This window comes from Myxine glutinosa, chromosome 13 (assembly GCF_964187855.1).
Source record: "Myxine glutinosa chromosome 13, kmMyxGlut1.1, whole genome shotgun sequence".
Classification (NCBI taxonomy): domain Eukaryota; kingdom Metazoa; phylum Chordata; class Myxini; order Myxiniformes; family Myxinidae; genus Myxine; species Myxine glutinosa.
In genome coordinates, this window is record NC_136273.1 from 86,927,755 (window position 1) to 86,940,939 (window position 13,185).

The 13,185-nt window shown below is 44.6% G+C and overlaps 1 protein-coding gene across 3 annotated transcripts in view; it reads left to right on the plus strand.

Annotated features, from left to right (window-relative positions):
• LOC144888718 (adenylyl cyclase-associated protein 1-like) overlaps window positions 1-13,185 on the plus strand; it is a 37,371-nt gene continuing 24,186 nt past the window's right edge. The window contains exons 1-2 of one of the 3 annotated variants that reach the window (XM_078767748.1): window positions 1-225; window positions 7,627-7,754. In XM_078767748.1, coding sequence (XP_078623874.1) covers window positions 7,649-7,754 — 106 coding nt within the window. In that variant the 5' untranslated portion in view covers window positions 1-225; window positions 7,627-7,648. Of the gene's footprint in view, window positions 226-369; window positions 628-7,626; window positions 7,755-13,185 lie in introns of those variants that run through there. The other 2 variants (XM_078767750.1, XM_078767749.1) reach the window with 2 other exon arrangements.

Below are 13,185 nucleotides of genomic sequence, written 5' to 3' on the forward strand. Positions count from 1 at the left end.
ACAGGACCGCCCCAAAAGGGGCGTTTCTAATTCCTAATATGGTTCCGGCTTGTGTCGCCATCGTTTCCCATTGGTCAGCCCTCGTTTCCAACCTTGTTTGGAAAGGAGGTGCAGTAGCGAAGCTGCGGAACTCTCCAAAGGTATCGGGAAGATCTTTTTCTTCCTCTTTTGGGTTTGAAGAGTCTGTCGGCGCAGCTCACTCACTCCGTGAATCTGTTCGCGTTGGTGCGTAACTTGAAGAATGTTTGGAAATGTATATTTACAATCGAGCAATATTAATATTATCATTATGAACGTGTTATCTATTCATTAAAATAATTATGGTTAATGAGTTTTAACTTATCTTTTAATTCTTTTTATTTCTTGTTTGTAACGGTGCGGCCTAGTGCAACGCGAGCGCCGTCGCCTCGACTAGCTTTGAGGCGATTTTGGGTGCACGGCGACCGGACTCGGACCGGTGCTGTGTCCTCCCCGTGACGGTTATTGTCCGCACTGTTGTATTTACGGAGATCGTGCTCGGTCGGAGCCTGACGGGAGGTCGGTGTGCACGGGTGTGTGACGGGCAGCAAACCCGGAAGGGTGTGGTGACAGGGGGACTAGAAGTAGAAGCAGAATGGCGACTTGATGGTAATGTCATATTTAATAATCATAAAGTTTTATTTTAAAATTACAGATCATAATTTCTCTGAGTTAAACAAATTCCTTCACTTTCAAGTCAAACGTAGGAAGGTTCTGAGACTGAGAGTGGTTGCTGCACCACTTCAGGTGGGCTCACCTGTTTATGGAACAGGTAGATAATGTGACGTATTATTATAGAGCTAGTCGCTTCTCAGGTTGGAGTCGTTAGAATGAGTTTTAACGTTGGAATGAGTTTCAACGTTGGAATGAGTTTTAACGTTGGAATGAGTTTCAACGTTGGAATGAGTTTTAACGTTGGAATGAGTTTTAACGTTGGAATGAGTTTTAACGTTGGAAAGAGTTTTAACGTTGGAATGAGTTTTAACGTTGGAATGAGTTTTAACGTTGGAATGAGTTTTAACGTTGGAATGAGTTTTAACGTTGGAAAGAGTTTTAACGTTGGAAAGAGTTTTAACGTTGGAAAGAGTTTTAACGTTGGAAAGAGTTTTAACGTTGGAAAGAGTTTTAACGTTGGAAAGAGTTTTAACGTTGGAAAGAGTTTTAACGTTGGAAAGAGTTTTAACGTTGGAAAGAGTTTTAACGTTGGAAAGAGTTTTAACGTTGGAAAGAGTTTTAACGTTGGAATGAGTTTTAACGTTGGAAAGAGTTTTAACGTTGGAAAGAGTTTTAACGTTGGAATGAGTTTTAACGTTGGAATGAGTTTTAACGTTGGAATGAGTTTTAACGTTGGAATGAGTTCTACTTGGTAATGTGAGTTCCATTGCAAGAAACTTCAACGCTGCTCGAACTTCAATATCCCATGCTTCGACGTAGCAGTCAGTGGTTTGTAAGAGGAACTTCCTGATCGATATGTTCCAGATATAGTACTGTACATGTACATTCAATGTTGAGCTGTCACTGTACCTACTGTACCTACTGTACCCTCAACGTTGAGCTGTCACTGTACCTACTATACTCTTACCGTTGAGCTGTCACTGTACCTACTGTATTCTCAACGTTGAGCTGTCACTACTTACTGTCCACTCAACGTTGAGCTGTCACTGTACATACTGTACATTCAACGTTGAGCTGTCACTGTACCTACTGTACACGACGCTGAGCTGTCACTGTACCTACTGTGCAATCAATGTTGAGCTACCACTGTACCTACTGTACACAACGTTGAGCTGTCACTGCACCTACTGTACACGACGCTGAGCTGTCACTGTACCTACTGTGCAATCAATGTTGAGCTACCACTGTACCTACTGTACACAACGTTGAGCTGTCACTGCACCTACTGTACACGACGGTGAGTTGTTACTGCACCTACTGTACACGTCGTTGAGTGGTCACCGTAACTACTGTACAAAGGGTTGAGCCGCACTGTACCTACTGTACACAACGAGAGCTGTCACTGTACCTTCTGTACACGGCGCCGAGCCGTCACTGTACCTACTGTACACGACGTTGAGCTGTCACTGTACCTACTGTACTCCACGTTGAGCTGTCACTGTACCAACTGTACATTTAACGTTGAGCCGTCACTGTACCTACTGGACACAAGTCACAACGTTGAGCTGTCACTGCACCTACTGTACACGACGTTGAGCTGTCACTGTACCTACTGTACTCCACGTTGAGCTGTCACTGTACCAACTGTACATTCAACGTTGAGCCGTCACTGTACCTACTGTACACGACGTTGAGCTGTCACTGTACCTACTGTACTCCACGTTGAGCTGTCACTGTACCAACTGTACATTCAACGTTGAGCCGTCACTGTACCTACTGGACACAACGTTGAGCTGTCTGCGGCCTGTGTTCGATTCCCGAAGGGGGGCGTCACAGGCACGGTATTGCATCAACACGTACACCGTCCTTTGGATGGAGGGCCGTTAAGCTGGCTGTCCCGTCTGCTAGCACTACTTGGTAACGTGAGTTCCATTGCAAGAAACTTCAACGCAGGAGTACATTAGACCTTTCAAGCTTGCACAATGTTTGCTTGTCCGTGCCCTATACTTCTTAAATGCTGAACGTCAAGCAAGGAAGCAGCACGTAACATTTTAAAAGTCTTTGGTATGATGAACCACCGACCTCCTTGGCTCAGAGCGGACACTGAGTCTTTGACATGGTGGACATTCTAAGTGCCTTGGTATCTTCTGATGAATAATAGGTGAGTGATTGGGGGGTAACAGGGGCACTGCATCAGCACGGCCGTGCTTCCAGAAAATGATGCAGCCAGCAGCCTGAACCAGCTACAAAAATTGCTGCTCGAACTGAGCACTCCCATGGGAGAGGAGAGGCTGCCAGGAAAAGATTGTCCAGGAAACCTCAAAATGACTTGTTTATCGGATAAGGAAATGTCTATTCAATGGTTTACTAACAACTCTCCTTCCAGCCAAACTTTGTGTGAACTATTGTCCTCCCTTCCATGAGGGATTCTCTGAAGTACAGTATCTTGAAAATGCAGTGAATACAAGATGGAGAGTGTCACCACGTACCGTGACTGGTATGAGCATGGGCTCTCATTACATGAGCATTGTGGTGTCACGCACCTTGGCTGAAGGAGTACAATGAGAATAACTGCATTGGATCACGTTCAACGTGGCAGCTTCTTGCATTGTCACGATACAATATTGACATTCACGTTCTGAACAGCAGGTAACAGTGTGTTTGACACCTTATACCATGCCGGGTGAACGCTCTGTTTGTTTGTTGGTTGCCAACGCTACCACAATGGGGTTTGGTGGGTAATTGTTTCTTTGATATGTACTGTATTGTATAAGCGGTGCAGGATAGGGATGTTTGGGGAAATGTGATCATGAATGTCTGCAGATGTCGACCACGACTTGACGGAACTAGATTACGAGATCAGTTACTCCATATCGAGTGTTCTTGCCATTTGCCAAAGTGCTGTTTTGCCATTGGGGTGTTTTGCCATTGGGGTGTTTTGCTCTTGCCTTCCCAGCAGTCGATCGAGGCATAAATTTGTAATTTGTTCAGAGTGCCGGCGATAGCTCACCTGCTCTTCGCTTAAGGACACCATGTGATCTTCAATGCCCACCAACTAATGTCGGCAGACGTGATGCCCGTTTTACGTGCGTCGGAGGGGGCGACGCACACATTGATGAATCGCCTTGCCTGTGAAAACCAGGATGACGGTTTATGGTTTGGTTGAGATTCAAACCCAGGCTAGACAGGTCAGAGATATGAGCGTGTGTACCTCTCGGCCATCCTGATCGCCAAACATGTACAATTTGGAATTGTTTTTCTTGTTTTTACAGCTGTTCTACAGCTCATGGACGAATGTGTGCAGGTCATGGTTGGTCATGTATGTCATGGACATTGGGAAATGTTAGTGTACCTTTATATATGAATTCCAAGGACTTTTCCTTTTACTCCTACTACTACTACTACAACTCTCCGATTAAACCAATGGCCCATTGCTTCGGGGTTGGCCACACGAGGTTTTCCTCTTCACACCCCTCTATCCCATGCAAGCCCTTCACTCATGACGTGCTCCACTTCTTCGCACCACCTCAAGTATGTTCTGCCTCTCTGCCCGCGACACACTTTCAAAGACATCCCTGACCACGCCCCCTACTGCCTCCTACTACAGGCCATCACAATGCACTTGTTCATCCAAGCATTTTTTTTATACTCGTGGATGGTGCTTGCATTCTACGAGACAGATGGATATATTGATTAAATGAAGAATGAGTGAGGTAGTACGGGCTCTTTATTTGTGCACGGTCCAAGCTAAACCCCTCCCTAAGTTGAGGGAGTCTGTGCACTCCAACCTCCACCCTCTCCTAATTGAGGAAGTTTGTGCAGTCCAAATTCTCCCCCTCGTAGTTGAGGAAGTCTGTGCAATCAGTCCAACCTCCACCCTCCCCTCGTTGAGCGAGTCTGTTCAGCCCAAGCTCTGCCCCTCCCCTCGTTGAGCGAGTCTGTTCAGCCCAAGCTCCGCCCCTCCCCTCGTTGAGCGAGTCTGTTCAGCCCAAGCTCCGCCCCTCCCCTCGTTGAGCGAGTCTGTTCAGCCCAAGCTCCGTCCCTCCCCTCGTTGAGCGAGTCTGTTCAGCCCAAGCTCCGCCCCTCCCCTCGTTGAGCGAGTCTGTTCAGCCCAAGCTCTGTCCCTCCCCTCGTTGAGCGAGTCTGTTCAGCCCAAGCTCCGCCCCTCCCCTCGTTGAGCGAGTCTGTTCAGCCCAAGCTCCGCCCCTCCCCTCGTTGAGCGAGTCTGTTCAGCCCAAGCTCCGCCCCTCCCCTCGTTGAGCGAGTCTGTTCAGCCCAAGCTCCGCCCCTCCCCTCGTTGAGCGAGTCTGTTCAGCCCAAGCTCCGCCCCTCCCCTCGTTGAGCGAGTCTGTTCAACCCAAGCTCCGCCCCTCCCCTCGTTGAGCGAGTCTGTTCAGCCCAAGCTCCGCCCCTCCCCTCGTTGAGCGAGTCTGTTCAGCCCAAGCTCCGCCCCTCAAGGGAGCGAGGCTACACCGGCCGACTTTTGTTTTCGGATGTTTTCATTTACAGACAGTTTTATTCTCTACAATTTAGTCAGGTTCACTGTTTTTTCGTTCAAAATTTTGGTAGATTAGCAAAACTATACATTTTTGGAATATTCAGAGCATGAGGAATCCAAAAATTAATGTTTACATTTGCGGAGACACCTTTGCAAAAATGACACTCAGGACAGTGATGAAGATCTGTAAAAGCATATTCCTGACGGTATAGACCTCGTAGTTCCTGTGTATAGGACTTATAGTTCAATCTGATACGACCTATAACTTCCTATAACAACCTATAACTTCAAAGGACTTGCAATATCATGTATTATGTAATACAGTTATATCACAAATATAAAGACAATGGTTTTCAATTACCTTTGTTTGTTGCTTTTCTATAATCCTGAGCACTATTTTGAGGCCTTTATTGGATTCCTTGACCCAGAAAACATAGGATTAGCATATTTAATTAAGTCTCTAGGTTGACTAGAAGCCGAGATCGCGCAAAATATGTATTTTATGGCAGCCATTTTCAAAATCCAAAATGGCGGCCATGCAGGTGTCTCTGTGCAAATGCCAACATTGATTTTCGGATTCTCCATGCTCTGAAGATTCCAAAAATGTACAGGTTTGCTAATCCCAAAATTTTGAAAGAAATTATATTTGTTAACATAGTGAACCTGACTAATTGTGGCTTTTAGTTGCATCAGTTTGACAGATTTCAACTTTCTAGCCACCCAGACATTATGAAACATGTATACGGATGAGTGGTTAGAAAAGGCTTCGTATACGAGACGACACATCTCGGTGTCTGTTCCCTCCAAAATGCTGAGTGCGCCCATGGTTTGCGATTGTACAAAGCTTCTTCCTGACAATTATTACATCATTACCGAACCATTATTAAAGTTACCAATTCCTCAGTATTGATGCAACTTTTGTGATGTCATCACCAACCAACAGTGTACTTGAGCATGCGTCCTTCCTTTGGGTCACACTCTGTCTCTCTCATATGTCGAAGGCTCATGGACGAGCTGCTGCTGCCTGGATTACCTGCATAAAAAGGATATTTGAGCAGGTAAAGACTGGTTTCGTTTGATTCCTAAGGGTGTTTGGCATTAATAGGTTTTCAGCACGTCCTCCTGTGGTTGGCTGGGAAAATTGAAACCGGAAGGTCACCAATGTCGGAAACACCGCACTGCCTCTCTGTGTAAGGGTTTGTCGCATTATGATTGTCATTGCATTGACATTAGGAGATGCCACAAAGGAGGTTTACATTTGGCCTCTGTCTTTTAAATAATTAATACTCGGGCAAGACTATTATTTTTGCTTTTATTTTATTACCTCCGCCACCGAAGGTGGATGGAGGTTATGTTTTCACCCCTGTCTGTCTGTTTGTTACTTGCGAAAATCGCAGATTTTTCAAGTATATTGGTCGGTCTTGTGCGTTATTCTGTCTTTGTTTGTCTGTCTGTATGTCAGTCACCCACAGGTCACAATTTTCAACCGATCTTCACAAAACTTCACCAAAAGGTGCAGTTGGTCATAAGCAAGAAGCCTATTGTTTCTGGGTTCACGAGGTCAAGTCAACATAGGCTAAAGGTCACCAACTTTGTCAAATTTCTAAAATCTTCAATTTTCCTCTGATTGTCTTGAAATTTGAAGAGCATTTGCGTATCGGGTCACTGAATTCAACCACCAATTATATTTTAGGTCAACATCGGCCAAGTTTCTAAAATCCTCAATTTTCATCCAATTAACTTAAAATTTGGAGAGGATTTGCATAACTGGTCACTGAATTCAACCACCAAGTATTTTTGAGGTCATCATAGGCCACCAACCTCTTTTAGGAATATTGCAAGTATTCTGCTATACACGACATATTTCTTGTTTGTTTGTTTGTGAACAAGATGTCTCAAAACGTTGTTTACAGATTTGGACAAAACTTGGTGGACAAACCGATTCGATTTTGGTGAAGATATGAATATGATTTTGAATTTGGATACGATAATTTTTTTTAAAAAAGTGATTCTTTACCATTGAGAAACCGGGCCAAAAGCGACATATAACATGATATTTAAAAAAGTTATGGACGACTTATGACTAAACTTGGTGGACGAGTTGTTTCGGTGACAAGAACAAGCCAATTCGATTTTGGTTCAGCTCCCAATTCAGATCCGGCCTATCGGTGGGATACAAAACAAACTGTTCAGCCTGGCAGAGGTATGCGCTCTACCACTTGCCGTTGTAGTTCCTCATGTAATTGAGCCGACGAGCCGTTGGAAGGGTACCAAGGGGTAGATAACTACTTGGTAATACGAGTTCTCTTACATGCTACTTGTTGTTAAAAAGGGAAAAAACCTATCCTTGTGTAACTTGGAAAATGTGACGCAGTGAAGAATGTGGCGCAGTGAAGAAGAATGTCTACCTGCCAATCGTGTTAAAAATGGGAGTAGATATGAGAGCTTTTGCTTCGGAAAATGTGGTAACTCTCTTGTAATGCTGTGTCATGCAGTGAAGCTGGAAGGTTTCTTGTCATGGCGGACTTTCAGAGCCTGGTCCAGCGCCTAGAGAAGGTGACCGTCCGGCTTGAGGATATTACTGCCAAGGGTGGTGTCTTGACTTCTCATGAAGCTGGAAAAGGTATGAGCAAAAAACACGTTGCCTTTTTATGTGACATGTCAGCATGTTTGGGATGGTGGGGAGGTGGGCAAAAATTAATTTTGGCAAACAGGACGACTAATTGGTCCATCAGCGAAGCGACGGGTAGGCTCTGCTAGTTTCTAATAAAGGCCTAACCAATAAACTTATTCGTTTACCTGCCAAGAACTGGGAAGTGGCCGTGTGCAGGAAGGGTGTCGGAGTGAACTCCATTCAATGTACAATGTGCGCTGAGTGGGTTCATCAAAAATGTAGTGGTCTGAGAGGGTCATTAACCAGTGTGGCAGCTACATTCAAATGTAAGGTGTGCACAGAGGGAGCTGCAGATGGAGGAAATGTTGAGTTAGATCTTGGAGACGGCGTGAAGCTGGAAGGTGTGCAAACATTTTGCTACCTCAGAGACATGCTGAATGGAGAAGGTGGATCAGACTCGGCAAAGGTTGCTAGAGTGAGATGTGCATGGAAGAAGTTTCGGGAACTGAGTGGCGTGCTGATGAGGAGGGGAGTGTCGTTGAAGCTGAAGGGAAAGGTGTATGCTGCATGTGTGAGAAGTGTTATGATTTATGGGAGCGAGACATGGGTAATGAACGCAGAGCAGCAACGAAGGCTGGAAAGGGTGGAAATGCGAATGGTTCGATGGATGTGCAGAGTATCGTTGAGAGAGAGGAAGACAGATGATGAATTGCGAAAGATGATGGGAATAGAGCCTGTGATTGATGCTGTGCAGAGAAACAGGTTGAGATGGTTTGGTCATGTGTTGAGGAAGGATGAAAGTGACTGGTTGAGAAGAGTGATGGAAATGAATGTAGAAGGAAGTAAAGGACGGGGAAGACCGAGAAAGACTTGGCTAAAGATGGTGGAAGAAGAAATGCGGGCAAGGGGGTTAACAAGGGGAGATGCAGAAAATAGGGGAAAATGGAGAAGATTGTCATGGGGCCCGCAAGGCTAACCCCCGCTCTAGCAGGGAAAATGGCCTTAAAATGCATGCTGTTATGTTGTTTTGTCTACCTGCCAATCGTGTTAAAAATGGGAGTAGATATGAGAGCTTTTGCTTCGGTTTCTGTACATTCGTTTTTTTTTTTTTTTTTTTTTGAACACCTGCTGTGGCCTAGCAAGATAGGTCAGGGATGTCATGCCTGCCTTTGGGCCTTTGGTAGTGTGTTGTATAACCAAGTCCTTTTGAAGAAATGTTAACCTTCTGCTGACAAATGGAGTACAGTTATACCCCAAGTCGTGTTTAAACTTCAGTACGTTTTGCTTCGCTGGTCGTCCAGAGATTAAGCAAGCTGTCCCATCTGTCCCATCTTCAATGTTATTGAAGATAGCTCGGTACTTTCAAAGAGAGTACGTCATTGTTTGTGTCACCTTGGCAAAACTCCAAATTCCAGCCCCTGTTGAGGCCTGTTTCTGCACCATTCCAATGTGTAGTAGCGACTGTCCCTGGTTAAGGCTTGGTTCTGCACCAATCCGATGTGTAGTAGCGACCGGCCACAGTGCACCATTCATATTTGTAGAAGTGACAGACCCTGGGCAATGACTGGTTCTGCACCATTCTGATGTGTAGTAGCAACCAGTGCAGGATAAGTTCTGAGTTGTGGGAACATGCGTGACCAAGTCGTGGGCTCCCTTGTGGCCTCAGATACGCAACAACGATGCTGGCTAGCAGCACATAGCTGTTTCATAAATATTGTTTCTGTCTTAATAATAAAGACAAATTGCTGCACTTAAGTCCCAAGAAGGAAGCCGGATATCTCACGCACGCACACGTACACACACGTACACACACGTACACACACACATATATGTATACACACACATATATATGTATACACACACATATATATGTATACACACACATATATATATATATATATATATATATATATATATATATATATATATATATATATATATATATATATATATATATATATATATATATATATATATATACATACATACATACACACACATATGTACACACACATATGTACACACACATATGTATACACACACATATGTATACACACACACACACACACATAGATATATATATATATATATATATATATATATATATATATATATATATATACAGTCACGTGAAAAAGTAAGTATATATTTTTTTCCCATTTTGACATTATGGGGTATTTTGTGAAGATTGGTGACGGTTTTTTTTCATTTAATCCATTTTTAATTCAGGCTGTAACACAACTATGTGTGAATAAAAGTCCAGGGGTGTGAATATTTTCTGAAGATGCCATTACTTTTGCAAATATGGGCTAAGTACCCCTCCACTCACAATCCCTCTCCCTTTCTTTAATGTTGCATCCCCTTCTATGCGTACATAATAAATAGATGGACCTTCATATATATATATATATATATATATATATATATATATATATTTATATTATATTATATTGTAGCGGTTACCGCTGGATGTACATAATCGCCTTGCACCGGCCAGAACACGGCCAGACGCGCCTCTCCCGGGCATGCCCGGACTCACTGTTCCCGGGCACGCCCGAACCTCCCGGGCACGCCCGGTCTCGTCTTTCCCGGGCATGCCCGCTCTCGCCTTTCCAGGGCTCGCCCAGAGCGTCCGGGCATGCCCGCTATCGCCTTTCCAGGGCTCGCCCAGAGCGTCCGGGCATGCCCGCTATCGCCTTTCCAGGGCTCGCCCAGAGCGTCCGGGCATGCCCGCTATCGCCTTTCCAGTGCTCGCCCAGAGCGCCCGGGCACGCCCAGCCTCGACTTGCCAGGCCGCAGCCAAACACGCCCGGGCAGGTCCAGACTCGCCTTTCCAAGGCTCGCCCTTGATACCCGGGCATGCCCGGTATAGCTTTTGCCGGGCAAACTTCCCGACATAAATGTGTATATATATTGTTGCCCGAAAAACGGGCTTGTCAGAATACCTGAGCTGTTTTGTTTCAATAAAGCAACTCGGACGAATTCCGTCTTTGGTCGCGTCAATTCTTTCGACTCGCGTTGGAGCGCAGTTCCTTCAATATTATATTATATTATATTTATATTATGTTATATTATATTTATTATATATATATACAGTCACGTGAAAAAGTAAGTACACCCCATGTAAAGTTTTGACTTTTTCAACATATTTCAACATACAGCTATTTGATCTTCATTTCAACAATATTGATAGATAAAGGTGATATAATATAACAAATATCATGAAACATTTACATTTTGTAGTCCATTGTATAATTTAAATAAACATAAATGCAAATTTCGCATGTGCAAAAAGTAACTACACCCCAACATTTATCCCTACTTCAAATACCTAAAATTAGAATCAGGTGCACCAGCTCAGGTGCAAATGATTAGAACATCGTTAGAGAGGATCTTGGAGGAACCTGTCTTATTTAAACCTCAGACATTTAGTTTGGTTTGCTCTTTGTTGTTGAAGTGTGCGGCATCACCATGCCTAGATCAAAAGAGCTCTCTGAGGCCTTCAGAAAGAAGGTTAGAGATGCCTACGAGTCTGGGAAGGGATTTAAAAAGATCTCCAAACAATTTGAAATCAATCATTCGACTGTCCGGAAGATCATCTTCAAGTGGAGAAGATTCCAAACAACTGCCAACTTGTTCAGGTACAGGCCGCCCCAGTACGTTCAGCCCGAGAGCAGACCACAAGATGCTGAAAGTCTCTAAGAACCCCAGAATGTCATCACGGGACCTACAGGTAGCTCTTGCCACTGTTGATGTCAAAGTGCACGAGTCTACCATTAGAAAGAAGCTGCACAAATTTGATCTACATGGGAGGTGTGCCAGGAGGAAACCTTTGCTGTCCAGAAAGAACATCAGGGCAAAGACCAGCACTTCTGGAACAATGTGCTCTGGACAGATGAGTCAAAGGTAGAGCTATTTGGCCACAGTACCAGAAGACATGCTTGGCGAAAACCAAAGACAGCATTTGACCACAAGAACCTGATACCAACTGTAAAGCATGGTGGTGGAAATATTATGGTTTGGTGCAGCTTTGCTGCATCAGGGCCTTGGCAGCTCACCATCATAGAATCCACTATGAATTCTTCATTGTACCAGAGGGTGCTTGAGGATAATGTGAGGCCATGTGTCGGAAAGTTGAATCTCAACCGAAGGTGGGCCTTGCAATATGACAATGACCCTAAACATACCAGTAAATCCACGAAGGAATGGTGGAAAAGAAAGAAATGGAGGGTTCTGGAATGGCCAAGTCAAAGCCCAGATCTAAATCCCATCGAGATGTTGTGGGGGGATTTGAAACGAGCTGTGCATGCAAGAAACCCCTCAAACATCGCACAGCTGAAAGAATTCTGCATGGAGGAGTGGGCAAAAATTTCTCCCAGTCGATGTCAGAGACTGGTAGACAGTTATAAGAAATGCCTACTTGAGGTTGTTGCTGCCAAAGGGGGCAATACCACCTATTAGAGCCAAGGGTGTACTTACTTTTTGCACTTGCGAAATTTGCATTTATGTTTATTTAAATAAAACAATGGACTACAAAATGTAAATGCTTCATGATATTTGTTATATTATATCACCTATATCTATCAATATTGTTGAAATGAAGATCAAATAGCTGTATGTTGAAATATGTTGAAAAAGTCAAAACTTTACATGGGGTGTACTTACTTTTTCACGTGACTGTATATTGTCGCGATCCCGCCTGGTAAATGTTCCCAGCACGGAATACGGACGTGAATGTCCGGGCTTCAAGTAATCCACGGAGTGGACAAAAGAGACGTAATCAACACAATTGTGTTTTAATCGGCCTTCTAGGGGTAAGGCACGATGCTTTATTGGCTCGATCACAAAAACCATGAAAAGTAACAAATGGAATAGGCTGCACAAGCCTGCAGGAACGGTCGGCCACAGACGCTCCCACGAGACGCAGGTAAGATCCTCGCGGCTCCAATCGACGAGCTCCGGGACTCCAAGGATACCAGGATGGAATACCACACAAGGCCGCCAGGAACGGTCGGCCAGGAGCTCCAACACGAAGCAGGCAATATTGAATATAGGACTCACAGTTCCAATCTACGATCTCCGGGAATCACTCGTTCTCTTCCGGAATCACTCACTCGTACAATCCATAACTATAAACAATCAGCACAACTCGCTGTCGTGAGGCGTAACGAAAGTCCCTCGCCTCGAGGCCTCGAACCTCCGAGCTGCGTCCGTATCATGAGATGGCGGCCGCGCTCTCTGACCCTCCACCAATCACCTCCCGACTCGCCTCCCAATCGCGTGAGGCTCCAAGGAGGTTACGTCAGTGGTGGGCGGGGCACTCATTTGGGTGAGAACAAAGGTGGTTTCACCGGGGGTTTCTCACAGTCCTCCCCCCCTAAGTAAAAACCCCGTCGAATAGACGGCGTTTTTAAAACCAGTATTTGTAGTAGGTGCAAAT